This window comes from Gorilla gorilla, chromosome 19, assembly GCF_029281585.2.
Source record: "Gorilla gorilla gorilla isolate KB3781 chromosome 19, NHGRI_mGorGor1-v2.1_pri, whole genome shotgun sequence".
NCBI classification, from domain to species: domain Eukaryota; kingdom Metazoa; phylum Chordata; class Mammalia; order Primates; family Hominidae; genus Gorilla; species Gorilla gorilla.
This window is the reverse complement of record NC_073243.2, coordinates 101828929-101845331: the sequence shown is the minus strand read 5'-3', so window position 1 is coordinate 101845331 and position 16403 is coordinate 101828929. Positions and strand designations below refer to the sequence as shown.

The following is a 16403-nucleotide window of genomic DNA, read 5'->3' as shown; positions in this document are numbered from 1 at the left end:
AAAAAAAAAATACGGAAATGGGTCCTACCATCTTCTCGGAGCCGGAGTGCGAAGAAATGAAGAAATAGTGCTTTAAGTCAATGAATTCCTCCTTGGGACCCACTATCGAGAAACTATCAGTGGTAACGTTTTAAAAAATGACAAATTCAATCTGCGCTTGACTTGTGTGTCCTAAGATTTCCACTAAGTGTCTTCAAACCTCCCCCCACGGCTTCCTGGATAATAGAAGTTCCCGAAGGCCGCCGATTCCAGAAGATACTGTCTGGCGTGAAATTAGTCTCAGTAGAAACATAAGTCCCGCGCGTCTTGTGCTGCGCGTGCGCAAGCTTTTGGGCCCTCCCGCGAGAGGAAAGTGCGTTCTCGCTTCCGTAGCGGTTTCCGCCGGTTGGGGGAAAGTAATTCCGGCTGTTGCACCATGGCGTCCATGGGGACCCTCGCCTTCGATGAATATGGGCGCCCTTTCCTCATCATCAAGGATCAGGACCGCAAGTCCCGTCTTATGGGACTTGAGGCCCTCAAGGTAATGGCACAGGGACCTGCTCGCGGTGGGCTAAGGGGAGGTGGCCGAGGCCGTGGCTCTGCGCCTGCGCGAGCTGAGGAGCGGCTCTGCCATGTGCTCCCCGGAAAGGTCGAAAATCTTCCTCTCCCTGCGGTCTGCGGCAGCTCAGCCCGCTTACTGAGCTTGGGAGAGGCCGGCGCCTAATCCTGGGCTCGGAATGTGGGGGCCAGCCAGGCTGGGCCGCCAGCGCCCTTCGGAGCTGGGCGGGGCCGCTCAGTCCGGTCGCCCGCGGGAGCAAAGCGGGACCGCCTCCCCGCCCGGCTCCTCCAGCCTGACGGCCGCGTGGGACTGCGCTCCAGTGGGAAGGCGCCGGGGAGATGCTCTGTCACCTGTCGGTTAAGGCGCTGCTGCTTAACCTTTCGCTGGTCCACCCGCAACGGCCCTTCCGTTTTCTTTGTCACTCGTAAGGGTGTGGTCACTTAACAGGGTGTTTCATTTCTGAGTGCTTTTTGCCCACCCTTGAGGAAAAATAGCGAAGAGTGAAAAACGGACGCACATAACCGTAATACAAGGTGATGTGCAGTGAGAAGGACAGCTACGGAGAGGGTGCAGATAAGCGTGGTGCTGGAGGACAGCTTTAGATCGGGGTGAGAGGTAGCATTCTAGGGAGAGGAAACGGAAGAAGTAAAGGCTTGGGCAAGAATGCGCATGGCACGTTGTAGAATGGAAGAGCCATCCGGTTTTAATGGAGCACTGACTTCTTTAACTTACAATAGTTCCCGAAGGTGGAAGCTATTGAATGCCCAACATGGAAAATACGACGTTATCTTTGGGGAAGAAGGGGAGCCATCGAGGGGGTTTTGAGCAGAATTTCAGTAGAGCTGCACTTCAGGCAGCAAAGCTTGAGATAGACCGAAGGGAATAAGGAAGACCAGAGGGGTTAAAGAAACCAGGGCAGGGGTGCAGGTAAGAAACATCTGAGCACCAGACGTTGACAGAAAATGGAGAGGAAGGGACACTCCGAGAGGGCCTTCAGGGTTTGTTATAAAGTGAATTCATAATAGACCATTCCACTAGGTCTCTCAGGTGTCCCTGTTCACTTAGTGTCTTGGAGGTTTACTTACGCAAAGTCAGAAACAATACAGTTCCCTCATGGACTCTTTGTTTGACTTAGTGCTAGTTACACAACCTCTCGGAACCTCCTTTTCCAGGGGAGGTGATAGGCCTCCGTCAAGCTGAAGACTTGACAGTGATATTAAATGGAGTGACTTAGAGGGGCTGCACAGTGGTTGACCCATGGTAGGCACTCTGTATTTGTTTCCTTTCTAGAAAGAAAAAGTTTCAAGCTACTTGTATTATGTATTCCATTTTATTTTCCACTTAACAGGGACCTGCAGAGAAAATAACATCCAATACACACACCTGGTGTAACAACATAACTAAAACTAGGTTGTTTTGCATCAGCCATTTTGTTCTAACTGCATGCATTTGTGCCCAGAAGTCGCACACTCTGAGACAGGGTTATTTTACAAGACTGGGGACTTGGGCCCAGAGCAGTTGAGAAATTGTTCTAAAGAGCAATTGCTACTAAAGAGCATTACCATGGTCAGGGCCACCGCTGTCAGAGTCAAAGCCAGTGGTCTAGAGCAGCATTCTCAAGTTTGGCATATTGACATTCGAGGTCGGATCATTCTTTGCTGTGGGAGCTCATTTGGACAGTAACCTGGGTGTATAAGTCTCTTAAAAGAGTTGGATGCTGTTGGTAGGCATCCTGTGAGTGTTGAGGCTCAGCAGTTTAGGGATATACACTTGCTCCCTGACCTCATAGAACGTCCAGCTAACTTGAAGAACCAAAATATATGGAAATTGAAGGCAACGGTTAAAGAAATGTATAGGCCAGGACGTGAACGTTTTAATGGTAACGGTCACAGTTCTTTCTCTCTGGTCATTTAGAGCCTTAAAGGTAATATGTATTTTGTTGAGATTCTTCACTTATTTAACACTTAACTGTATAATATTTCACCTTAAAAATGCAGGCATTGACCGGGCGCGGTGGCTCATGCCTGTAATCCCAGAACTTTGGGAGGCTGAGGCAGGAGAATCGCTGGAACCTGCGAGGCAGAGGTTGCGGTGAGCCGAGATCACGCCACTGCACTCCAGCCTGGGTGACAGAGTGAGACTCCGTCTCAAAAAAAAAAAAAAAAAAAAAGGTGCAGGCATTAGTTGGCTTAGGAAGGAATCATATTCTAAAATCCTGTAACCTAAAACAGAGCAGGCTAAGTTTCCAGGCCAGCCAGCATAATTCTGTTTTATCCATAATATGTATTATGCCTTGATGTTTGAGACTCTTCCCTCTGGAAACACACAGAACTAGCAGAAGGAAGAAAAAGGTTTTTTCCACGTTGCCGAGCAGTAGGGCAAAATAGATCTCGGGATTTCGGGATCTCTCCTATTTGCCAAATTCTTTACATCCTTTTCTTTCTGCCTCTTGCTTTCTCCTTAAAAATAATAATAATAATAATTCTATTACTCAATTTGGTAGCTAAATGTGAAAAAAAAAAACAGGTAACTTTTTTATTATCACTTTGACAGCTACTTACCTTCCTTAAGAGGGCCAGTTGCAGGCGGGTGTGGTTGCTCAAACCTGTAATCCTGGCACTTTGGGCAGCCAAGGCAGGTGGATCACCTGAGGTCAGGAGTTAAAGACCAGCCTGGCCAACATGGCAAAACCCTGTCTCTACTGAAAATACAAAAAAAAATGAGCAGGGCGTCATGGCGCGTGCCTGTAATCCCAGCTACTGGGGGGCTGAGGCAGGAGGATCGCTTAAACCCGGGAGGCGGAGGTTGCAGTGAGCTGAGATCATGCCACTGCACTCCAGCCTTTTTGAGACACAGCAAGACTGTCTCAAAAAAAAAAAGGCCAGTCAGTAACTTTGATCTATAAATATAATTATTGGGATTTCAGGTGGGTGGAGGAAGATTTTTAAAGCAAGAGCAGTTTTTCTTTTTATTTTGTAATGGGGTCTCGCCATGTTTCCCAGGCTGATCTCAAACTCCTGGCCTCAAGCAATCCTCCTGCCTCAGCCTCGCAAGTAGGTGGGGTTGCAGGCTCTAGTACTGCATCCAGCTCAAAAGATTACAATTCTGCAGTAAATCATAGTGTGACAGTAAGGTGTTGTATGTTTACAGTTGGACTGTTTCTCATGAGTACAGGCCCCTCCTTATCTGCAGATGGGGAACCCGCAGATGTACAAGCCTAGATGCAAGGGACTTGAGCATCTGTGAATTTGGGTATCCTCGGGGGCTCCTGGAACCTGTTCCCCATGGATGCTCAGGGAGGACTGTGTTGCACAGTGGTCTTGCAAGGCCTGTAAGGTCATAGTCATACTGTCCCTCTTCTCAGCTGTAAATGGGCTGGTAAAAAAATCTGTCTCATTAATGTGTTGAAAATTCAGTGAGATAACACAAAGCACTTGGTTCTCTTTCTTTACGTAAGAATTGCTTATTAAAACTGGAGTCGTAAATGTTATAATACTTAAACCTGTCTGTTGCCCCTTAAATGTAGAAGCTTCTAGACAATAGAAACTAAGTCATAAGCGATTTTTGTAATCATCAGATGTGTGCTTTTAACCATTGAAATTATATGTAACAGTGTTTGCTTTTTCTGTTTGTTTCATTAGTCTCATATAATGGCAGCAAAGGCTGTAGCAAATACAATGAGAACATCACTTGGACCAAATGGTAAGAGTCCACCATTCCGTGTTTTTTAGCAAAAGATTTAAGTCATAAAACTGTCAATACAAACCTCTGCAGAAAGGTGGAGTATTGAGGGGAGGCATCTTACTTCCTTAACACAGCCAAAATTTTTTAGTGTATTTCAGATTTTTTAAACATGGTTATAATCGTGTGCAATATTAGGTCAGACCTTTTTTTTTTTTTAACATGTAACATCATTTCATTAGCATTTTCCAAATCATAGTTGTCTTTTGAGATTAACATTATACTTAATGATGCTCCATAATTTTTTGCCAATTATGTTAGCCAATCTAAAAATGCCTTCATGCAGCTACTATTTTGTGTATGTTGAATTATTTGTATATAATAAATTGCACAGATAAGAGCTGGGTCAAGAGGTCTTTTTTTATAGTTTGTGATATTGGTTGCCAGTTTTTTGCCCAAAGCCTACTAAACGTTGTTTTTTTAGGGCTTGATAAGATGATGGTGGATAAGGATGGAGATGTGACTGTAACTAATGATGGGGCCACCATCTTAAGCATGATGGATGTTGATCATCAGATTGCCAAGCTGATGGTGGAACTGTCCAAGTCTCAGGATGATGAAATTGGAGATGGAACCACAGGAGTGGTTGGTAAGAAAAGACAAAACATCCTTTCTCATTTAAGAGATGTCATTTAAGACCACAGGGCTAACATGCCTGCCGAGATTGTTGTCTCTGAATCAGAGCATGAGGAGACAGACAAATCCAAGTTGAAAACATGCTACAAAACAAATGTCCTGGACTTTCAAAACTGACAGTGTTACAAAAGAACAGAAAGAGGGCTGGGGATTGTTAGGCTTGGAGAAATGTGTAATGATTGATTGGACACTGATTTTGTTTGTCTTTTAAGCTATAAAGGATGTTTGGGAAACGTGGAAGAATTTGATTTTGGATCATGTACTGCAATGCTGAGTTTCCTGAGTGATCTGTGACCATTATATTGCAGATGTGTAGGAGAATGCCCTTCTTCTCAGCTGTATACCTAAATACTTAGGAGTGACATGTCATGGTTTCTGTAACTAATTCTCAAATAGTTGAACAGAAACAGTATGTACATGTAGAGAAAATGTGGCAAAACGTTAATAAGTAAACTGGTATTCATTTTAGTATTGTACCTTTTTTTCCTGAAGATTTGAAATCTTTAAAAAGTTGGGGAGATTGAAGACAAAATATCAGTAAGGTTACCTTTTCTGCAGATGAAATTTGAATTCATTCAACAAATATTTATTGGATACTATTGTATGCCAAGCACTGTTCTCGGTGCGCTTGGAGAGCTGTAGATTTAAACAAAATTCATCTTTGTGACCCTAAAATGAGGAGAAAGGAGGATGGGGGTGGGGGGAATAAATAATAAACACGTTTTAGTCTTATCACCAGGGTGAATTTCACTGAATAGACCCTGGCCCAGGAAACATAATAGCGTTTTACCTCTTAGAAAAATGTTCTTTTTACATTATATTCTTTAGTTACGTTCTTCACATCACTGAGGGTTGAATGTTCATCCGTAAGAGGACACATGTCCTATTCAACCTTCACTAGAACTAAAACGAGGCTTTCTTTTAAAAATAGAGGGCTTCTGCCTCTAAGATGACTTGCAGCTTAATTCTAGAAGCTGCTTCTTTCCATGATAGCATCTAACTTGTGCTGATTATACTGAAAGTGAAGTTTTGTTGTTTGCCTGAACTGATTGTCTGCTGGCTTATTTGCAGTCCTGGCTGGTGCCTTGTTAGAAGAAGCGGAGCAATTGCTAGACCGAGGAATTCACCCAATCAGAATAGCCGATGGCTATGAGCAGGCTGCTCGCGTTGCTATTGAACACCTGGACAAGATCAGCGATAGCGTCCTTGTTGACATAAAGGACACCGAACCCCTGATTCAGACAGCAAAAACCACACTGGGCTCCAAAGTGTACGTTTCAGTAGATGATATGATTACACATTTGTAGAGGAGGCAGTTTGTTTGCCATTTCTTAAAGGCAACACAAAATGACCACTGGTGGATTTGTATCGATTTGATTATTTCTTTTGATTACTTGGTTTTGCTTTGTTTTTAATGTAGATGTAGACAGATGCATTTTGTATTTAAGTTGAGAACTGAATTTCTAAGTTCAGGTATAAATCCCCTTGACAATATTTGCAAAATACAGTTATTTTAATTTAGCAGAATAGGTTGTGTTAAAAATCAGCTAAGGCTGGATGCAGTGGCTCATACTTGTAATCTCAGCACTTTAGGAGGCCAAAGCAGTAGCTTGCTTGAGCTCAGGAATTGAAGACCACTTCAATTCAGCAACTCCAGCAACTTCAGCAACTCCAGAGGCTGAGGTGAGAGGTCGAGGCTGCAGCAAGCCGTGATCATGCCACTGCACTCCAGCTTGAGCAACAGAGCGAGACCCTGTCTCAAAAAAAAAAGTCAACTAGAAAGGGTCCTACCTGGAGGATATGTGAATTTTCTTAACACTTCTTTCTATAATTTCTTTGCTGGGGAGCCATTGGGGGTGGGTTCCACTTTTTATTCAGCAAATTGCCGATCCAAAATTATAATTTAGTAAAGAGAGTCTTGAAAGCGACTTGTCTCTGGTGTTTTCAGCGTTCGTGTAATGTCCGTTTGCCAGGCTTACTGCCAGGTCTTATGGGCACTAAGACACAGCTCTTCTCCCAGGAGACTCTAAGCAACCTCAGCCAAGGGGTGCGCTGAATATGTACAATGCCAAAGACTTAAGGTCTGTTGCCATAATATAACATAAAAATCCAGTGTAAGCTGCTTTATTACATTATATTAAATCAGTGAGAGAGGTTTTCAATTGTGTGCTTGTGGTGGTTTTAGCAAAAAGGAATGAGGGATCTTCTAAACTCAGAGTAGTCAGGGAAAATGCAGGAAAAGTGTCTGCTTCTGTTGCCTTTTCCCCTGAGCAAAGCCTGTGTTAGAGCAGAAGCCTTCAGCAATGCCTGCTGTCCTCGTCTAACCACACATCTCAGCAGAGACTAGCTCCCTAGGCAAGAGTGAGTACCCTAGGGGTAGCCTCTTGTCACAAGTATAACACTTATTTTCTCATGAAAGGAGGACATCATTACTTGAAGTGTACAAATCTCTTTTCTTGTTGCTTTATAAGTTGGCCTTGTTCTGTTTGCAAGTATTAAGTCATCTACTTAAGATACAACATGTTTACTTTCATGGTTCTCTTTTATAGATAACCTATGATTTCAGACATTATTTCAAGTGCTAGGTTTCCCTAGTTGTTTTTCTTGGCTCAAAAATTAATTTATTGAGCTGTCTATTCACATGTTTCAAAGCTTTCAAAAAGGTAACACCCTCCATCTATAATGGATGTTGTGGTGAATTCTTGGAAAGTTTAAATGCCCTGTCCAGTCCTTTCAGTTCCTGGTCAGTGCTACACTTCACTGAGATAAGAGTGACTCTTCGTGAGTGATTACTTACCTTTCCCATTCTGTTCTGAACTTGTAAAATAGTAACAGTATTCTGTAAAAGTGCTGCATTCTAAGAAGACCTTAATTCATGCCAGACTACAGTGGTTTCTTGAGTACATTCATAATGGAAGGAAATAGTAAATTTCAGAGTTAGCGAAAATAAAGATGTAATTTTTTCCTATCTAAGTATACAGTCCTCTTTAGGGCCCATGGATCACAGGTTAAGAATCTGCCCCAGACTGTTGAAAATGCAGGTTGAGATGGCATTCCCCTCTAGAAGACTCAAAACATCATTTGATTTATATCTTTGAGTAACATTGTGTTATGTGGCCTGCTTTGGTTGCAGTAATTGTGAAACCAATGAAGTTTGTTTTGTGGTGTTTTCCTCAGGGTCAACAGTTGTCACCGACAGATGGCTGAGATTGCTGTGAATGCCGTCCTCACTGTAGCAGATATGGAGCGGAGAGACGTTGACTTTGAGCTTATCAAAGTAGAAGGCAAAGTGGGCGGCAGGCTGGAGGACACTAAACTGATTAAGGGCGTGATTGTGGACAAGGATTTCAGTCACCCACAGATGCCAAAAGTGAGCCATTGCATCTCACAGCTTCGCACTGTTGGTTAACTCTTAATTCCACCAATTAAAATGTCTTTATGTTCCCCCATAGAAAGTGGAAGATGCAAAGATTGCAATTCTCACATGTCCATTTGAACCACCCAAACCAAAAACAAAGCATAAGCTGGATGTGACCTCTGTCGAAGATTATAAAGCCCTTCAGAAATACGAAAAGGAGAAATTTGAAGAGATGATTCAACAAGTAAGTCTTACCAGAGTCCTCAGTGGAATTTAAACTCCCAAAGGATACAGTTAGTTAGGTTTGGTTAGTAAATATGTGTAGTCTTTCTTCGGTTCTAAAACATACACAGGAAAAAACCAAATTGCATAGAAAGGCATAAACAGGGAAGAATTCTAATTTTGTCTTAAAATGGTAGCGTGTTCAGGCCAGGTGCAGTGGCCATGCCTATAATCCCAGCACTTTGGGAGGCTAAGGCAGGCAGATCGTGAGGTCATCGAGACCATCTGACTAACACGGTGAAACGCCATTTCTACTAAAAACACAAAAAATTAGCCAGGCATGGTGGCAGGCACCTATAGTCCTAGCTACTCAGGAGGCTGAGACAGGAGAATCGCTTGAACCCAGGAGACAGAGGTTGCAGTGAGCTGAGCTTGCACCACTACACTCCAGCCTGGGCGACAGAGCAAGACTCTGTCTCACAAAAAATGGTAGTGTGTTCAGGGTCCTGAAAGAAGTGACCCTGTTACCTAAAGCTGTGCTTTCAATTGTACATATTATATTTGCCCTCCTGGACAAATTTAACGTAGCTTACCTTGCCTTTAAGATTTCTGACTATACCTTTTAGGCAAGAGTTAATGAGTAACTGGAGTTAAACCAGAATGCACTCATAGTAATCCCAGTTCTTCGCTCATTTAAGTCTAGTTTGGGTTCATGAATACCTTAGCGTAGGTGTGCTTTCTCTCTGACGTAGCAACTCCTCTTTGGGGGCTCCGTCCTTGGGAGTTGAAAACACCAGTACTCAAGAAGACAGGAACGTGGGTTGGTTAGGGTATTATTTATCATAGCAAACCAACTAGAGACTATTTTCATGTCTGTTCTTGGGAAAGTTGTTGAATGTACTCATTGATGATACGGTTCTTTGTGCCTACGACATACCAGGCTCTGTTGTAGGCACTAAAGGTACAGCAGGGAATGAAGCCAAGCTCGTGCTCTTGAGACACAGATAAGGGAAAGGTGGGTACAGCTCCATTACAGACACTGGTCAGAGACGTGACCTGTAAGGAGAGGCCAACATTGGGTGAGAGCAGTGCCCCTGGGGGAGGAGCATTCCAGGCTGAGGACAGATGGGGATGCTCTTGAGCCAGGAACATTGTTGGCTTGTACAAGGAAGAGCCAGCCTCAGGGATTGAAGCATGCTGGTAGGAGCTTATACATAAAAGGCCCTCATCTGGGCCGGTGGGACAGTTTTCATGAGAATGGTGCCTCAGCTGTGCTGGGGGGTCACAGATAAATTGAGAGTCCAGGGATGTTACTGGATCATGCTGGTGAGGCGCAGGTGGCTGAGAATGAGAAAGGAATGATGATGGGGCTAGATGCTAAAATGTTAATGAGAGGCAGGGACCCAAAGAGGAACATTGTAGGTGACTGAGGAGCAAGAAGGACCCCTCTCCTGTTCTGAGCACGTGAGAGGGAAAGCAGCTGCCATCTGAGGAGGGTTGCAGGGGCAGGTTGGTTTTCAGGGGTTGTGATGGAGAGATTGTATAAGGAGGCTGCTGTTCTGGACTGAGTTCCAGAGGGTCAGGGAAGGAAGAGAGGGAGAGCCAGGCAGTAGCAGGTGGTCTGGGAGGCCTGATGGAGACAGGTAAGCCAGAGTTGTGGGGCACGGTGTGGCAGTCCCAGGTGAGCACCAGAGGTGGGGTGGGTAGCCTGATCGTTGCCCTCCTAATTGGGAAAAGTGACTTTGCCATTCGCAGGTCGGGGTGAGGGTGCTTCTTACTGGAAGCAGGGTTGCCTCTGTGAGTGCCCGATTAGTTTATGGATCCACTGAGGATTGTCCACACAGGTGAGACAGGCAAGTTGCAAGTGGTTCATAACATTGTTTGTTTAAAACATACTCAGGTGAAACTACTCTGTAGGTGTTTGTGACAGGACAGAGCTGTTAGCTGTTTCCCCATGGTTGGGGAAGGGTGTTAGCTTTGTTGACGTTTCTGTGGGTTTTGCCTCACTGTAACAATAGGATTCAGCATGAATTACTGCTTGTGGTTTTTAAAGCATAAACAATGAGGTGATCCCCACTGATAAAATATTCACTATTTAGAATTTGGAACTGACAGAAAAGTGGACACTTGTCTATTTCCTTCCTTCTCTTTCCTTTGCTTTTGTGTTTGAGTGCACCTGCCTTACACCCAACTGTGCCTCTCCTTTTTTCAAACATTGTAATGAAGAATAAATACCCACTTTCTCTTAATACGATTGTGGTGTTTCTTTTCCCAGATTAAAGAGACTGGTGCTAACCTAGCAATTTGTCAGTGGGGCTTTGATGATGAAGCAAATCACTTACTTCTTCAGAACAACTTGCCTGCGGTTCGCTGGGTAGGAGGACCTGAAATTGAGGTAGGATGTTCCACGTGAAGAGACTTTGAGAAGTAGGGGTTCAGCTTATGTGTTGAGGGGTGTTTTGATAGCCCTGCCTTAAATAACTGCATCACGCCAAGGCTGGCAGATGAGGGGAGGGTGAGCTGGGAGAGAGGAAAGCGCTGGAATCTTTGTTACTGTTTGGATAACAGTGCTGTGTGTTTCTGGTGTTCCCTGGCATTTTGAAATTCTCTCCCTGTGTTGTCTCACTTGGCCCTGTCGTTGACTTACTAAGGCTGGAAGACCTGGTCTCATCCAAATACTAATGGCAGTCCCAGGCAACGGTGCCTCGGTGGTTCTCACTGCAGCACAGTGCAAGGAACGTGCAGGCTGGGTTCCCAGAGTGAGGGAGGGCTGCACAGAGGGGAGATGAGGGTATGAGCTTAGGGGACGGGCGCCGGGTGATAGATCCGTTCAGCACCAAAGCCCCAATCAAGACGTCCAGCTCAAGAACCTTGTTACCTAGCAAGGTGCTTTGGGTTGAACTGGAGATGTCTTGGTCAAAGTGGGGCAGCAGTTCTAGTGAACAAGTTGGTCTTAGATCAAGTTTTGCTCATTTGTGGCCCAGTTTTGAAAGTTAACTTCACCAGTACTGTCTTCGTCCTTCTCCCTGACCGCCCCAATTAGCTGATTGCCATCGCAACAGGAGGGCGGATCGTCCCCAGGTTCTCAGAACTCACAGCCGAGAAGCTGGGCTTTGCTGGTCTTGTACAGGAGATCTCATTTGGGACAACTAAGGATAAAATGCTGGTCATCGAGCAGTGTAAGAACTCCAGAGCTGTAACCATTTTTATTAGAGGAGGAAATAAGATGGTGAGAATTCAACTATTTGTCCTATACTGTTGCTTATTTTGCTTCATGGTCTGGCTTGTTTGCCTGTGTGTATTTAACAGAGACACAGTCACCATAAGAAAAATAATCATGTTTCTCAAACAATGATGTATCATGGTGTAAAATTACTGAAGACCATGTTAAATTGTTAATTTCACAAGGCACATTTGTCTTTCTGCTGTCCCTTAGAGTATACAATATACACTATGAGATTTTTATATCTTTTTAAATACTTAAACACAGTTTAAATATTCAAGTCCTGGATTTTAGAATGTTTGATACAGTTACATTAGGGGTTGGTTAAACTGCTAGTCCTAGCAACATAAGACTCATTTTAATTACAATATGGTATTATTACCAAGGATGACTTACATCTGTCCCTTAGGTAGAAAAAGGGAACCCAAGTGAATAACCATTGACGATCTCTGTTCTTTGAGAATGAGTTTTTAGCACATTGTGATAAATCTTTGCGAGGTTTGTCAGTTTTTGACTCTTGCTTGACCGTGTATCCTAGAACGAGTCACTGGCCGCCTCTGCCTCTTGAATTTTGTTAACTACATTGCAGGAAGGAAAGCTAGAAAGATAAATATTATCCGATAGTGGAGGCCATCTAAATATTAGAGCACAGCCTCTCTGTCTTTAAAAAGGTGCCAGATACTTGGCTCTAAATTGACTAGATCTTGATCACATTAATTCAGGCAAAGCTGTTTTCCTTAGATCATTGAGGAGGCGAAACGATCCCTTCACGATGCTTTGTGTGTCATCCGGAACCTCATCCGCGATAATCGTGTGGTGTATGGAGGAGGGGCTGCTGAGATATCCTGTGCCCTGGCAGTTAGCCAAGAGGCGGATAAGGTAAGGGATATGTGCAGACTTAGTGAAAGACTCAGGCCTCGCTGATGGTGGAGACTGTGAAGCTGCGGAACAGCGAGGTGCTGGATGCAAAACAAGCATCATGAGCTGTGTGTAGGTGACAGGTGTTTTAATCTAAGTTAATTCCCACGTTCCTGTATTCAGATTCTGGTTACCATAAACTAGCATTTCTCAGCTGTTTTCAGCCAGTTCGTCCTTGAAATAATAAATCTATAGTCTTTTAATGTTATTTGAAATTCAAAATTAATATTATAACTTAAAAATAAAGCCATAAGAGCTGCTGTATTTTGAGACATCTCTCACATGTATGTATACCCTCTGCCTGTATTCTGTGGTGACATTATAATATTCTGATAGATACAAAAATAAAGACACCCTATTCTTACAATTCTTTGTGAGCTGACTTTTCAAAGTATGTGGTACAGTTGTGTTTTCAAGGTGCTGCTGGGTTGTTTTGTTTCGCCAAGTGCACTCACCATACCTCTGTACCTTTCCAGTGCCCCACCTTAGAACAGTATGCCATGAGAGCGTTTGCCGACGCACTGGAGGTCATCCCCATGGCCCTTTCTGAAAACAGTGGCATGAATCCCATCCAGACTATGACCGAAGTCCGAGCCAGACAGGTGAAGGAGATGAACCCTGCTCTTGGCATCGACTGTTTGCACAAGGGGACAAATGGTGAGGAGCTGTCACGCCTCTGCGTGGGGTGTCTGATTTAAACTGAATAATTATCCACTGTATGTGCTGTGAGATGATGGTGTCTTTTTAAATATGTAAGCCCACTTCAGGTGTTCAAGTCCTGAATTTTAGAATGTTTGATTGCCGTAGGAATTGGTTAGGCTACTAGACCTAGCAACATAAGACTCATTGTAATAACAGTAAACTGCATATGGTACTATCACCAAAGATGGCTTAGGTTTTAATCTCTGGTTTTTGGGAAGTAATGTCTTATTGCTGTTTTTACACAAATGTCTGTCAGTGGGCAGCATATATATAACAGCTCTGAAGTGGGCTTTAGTTCACAGTTCACTGTGTGGTTAATCCTGCACACTGTGGAGTGTTTTCTAAATGTAATACTATAACCTCTGTAGCCACTTGTGTAGCTCAGCTCCCAAAAAGATATGGTGGCTGTAGCTTGTTGAAACAATGGTCTCAGGCATTTCTGTACTAAATCAAGCCATGTCTGTAATCCATCCACAGAATGACAGCTTTTGCTTAAAGGTATAGGTACATTCTGCTTTCCATGCTCATATTCCAAGGGTTTCAATAGTAGCAACTCTTTGTGAGGCAAACATGTAATGTTTCTAACTTGAATGCCTGGTTGTGCTCAAATTTAGCATTTCTAGGGCCGGGCGCAGTGACTCATGTCTGTAATCCCAGCACTTTAGGAGGCCAAGCCGGGTGGATCACCTGAGGTCAGGAGTTTGACACCAGCCTGACCAACATGGTGAAACACCATCTCTACTAAAAACACAAAAATTAGCCGGGCCTGGTCAGGGCAGGCACCTGTAATCCCAGCTACTCGGGAGGCTGAGGCGGGAGAATCGCTTGAACCTGGGACGCAGAGGTTCCAGTGAGCTGAGATCGCACTGTTGTACTCCAGCCTGGGCGACATCCGTCTCCAAAAAAAAAAATTAGCATTTCTAGATCTTTCTTGGAAATATCTTACATTTCAGCTGTGGTCAGATTCACTTACTTTAGATTTCCTAAGTTAGGGTATGGATACTTTGTGGGATAAGATGTTCCTGAAAAATGTCACCCTGTAGCTAGTCATTGAAGACAGTGCCCTCCCAACAGCTCTCTTTACCAGGTGCGAGTTCCAGAGTGTCCTTGGAAGTAATGAAATTACATTCATCTGAAAATGAAATATAACTGAAATTAGTGGCTTCCTGCTTGGCTTCCAGGAGTTTGTATTTCTTAAGTCTTACTGTGATTCCCTAAATCAGAAAGAGCTGGTTATTGATAGTTTATTGTATGCTATTTTAGGATAATCAATGTCCTTGTATTTTTCAGATATGAAGCAACAGCATGTCATAGAAACCTTGATTGGCAAAAAGCAACAGATATCTCTTGCAACACAAATGGTTAGAATGATTTTGAAGATTGATGACATTCGTAAGCCTGGAGAATCTGAAGAATGAAGACATTGAGAAAACTATGTAGCAAGATCCACTTCTGTGATTAAGTAAATGGATGTCTTGTGATGCGTCTACAGTTATTTATTGTTACATCCTTTTCCAGACACTGTAGATGCTATAATAAAAATAGCTGTTTGGTAACCATAGTTTCACTTGTTCAAAGCTGTGTAATCGTGGGGGTACTATCTCAACCGCTTTTGTATTCATTGTATTAAAAGAATCTGTTTAAACAACCTTTATCTTCTCTTCGGGTTTAAGAAACGTTTATTGTAACAGTAATTAAATGCTGCCTTAATTGAAGGGGTTTGGGTGGATTTTTTTTTCTCACAATAAGCTGTAGGGACTATTTTAACAGCTTAAACATGAGCTCTCAAGATGCACTTTCGTATTGAGAGGAATATGGGCTTGATCCTCTTCCTATCTAAATGGGTGGGCCATTTGATTGTAGAGGGTCCACCACAGAATTATGGGATGCCTTAAGTGCTGTTACTAGGTTGCTCACAGCCTAACCTAGCATGTTGTTTAGGGCTGATGGAGACCCATGTGAGCCTTTGCTTTCCTCTGGCCCCGGCCCCACCCTGAACACAGCTCATGCAGAATCAGGACCAGCATGTGCAGAGCTGGCCACCAGCACAGGCTTAGGGCAGTTCAGAACCCACTTGTTTTCCTATCAGAGGGACACAGTTAAGTGGAAGTTAAAGTAAATTACAGGAAATAAGGGAGAAATCTTGCAGTTACCATGTTCAGATAGAGTGACTGAAATTAATTGTACTTACTGAAGTATTAACTAGCTAACAGTGATGGGCCAAGACACTCTGAGAACTCGACCGGGATTGTCTGTTCTCACAACCCAGTGAGGCAGATACACTTTCTTACTGCTCACATCTTACAGGTGAGTACTAATAATTTGCCAGCATCTCACCACCAGCAAGTAGTAGGGCCAGGTCAATCCCAGGCAGTCTGACCCCAGAGTGGCCCAGCTCATCCCCTACCCTATTCTGTTATTTGCTTGTTAATGAGTCTCTAGATTTTCTAAAGTAATGTTTTTTAAAGAGCATCGTGATGATAAAGTTCATGATGAACTTTATCACTAGTTATGCCACCTTAACTAGTCAGATTTCCTAGAATTAGGAAATGGTGACTTGTCTAAATTTGTTTAAGTGATGAATTTGGGTTACCTTCTCATGTGAACCTGGAGATTCACCAGTCTTAACTTTTGGGTCATTGTGTTTTCTCTACATTCATGCATTGGATGTTTTTCTAAATAACTCCTGTGGATTTAGGAATGTGTGCTAATAGCAATCTTCCTAATTTTCATGTTTATATGGAACTATGCAGTTGAGTATTGAAAGCTTTAAACTGAGTTTATTTATGAGGACTGAGTCTAGCCTGCAGAGAACATACAGCAGCCTTCTTTGGACCACAGTCTTATCCGAGGGGTCTGTAGTTGTATCAGAAGAGCCACTAAACCAATCCCCCTTTCCAAAATTGAACCTCACAGACGTTCCTGTTTTTGGAATTGAGAAACTGGTCAATGAACAGGAAGACTTAGAGATGTTTCACAAGCCTTTGATTTTTGTTTCATTTATTTGTAATAAACCTCTTCCCCGTGATGTCTTTTATTTTTCACGTTCCAGATCACTCACGTTT

General features: G+C 43.3%; 1 protein-coding gene across 1 annotated transcript; it reads left to right on the top strand.

The window, feature by feature from the left end:
- The first annotated feature begins 11 nt into the window (after positions 1–11).
- Positions 12–15053, top strand: CCT5 (chaperonin containing TCP1 subunit 5). Its single transcript, XM_004059040.5, has 11 exons — positions 12–520; positions 4180–4240; positions 4704–4868; positions 5987–6185; positions 8093–8285; positions 8368–8517; positions 10771–10890; positions 11539–11724; positions 12460–12597; positions 13113–13293; positions 14629–15053. Exons 1-11 carry the CDS (start codon positions 416–418, stop codon positions 14754–14756), a joined length of 1626 nt encoding a protein of 541 aa, XP_004059088.1. The 5' UTR covers positions 12–415; the 3' UTR covers positions 14757–15053.
- The last annotated feature ends 1350 nt before the right edge of the window (positions 15054–16403 follow it).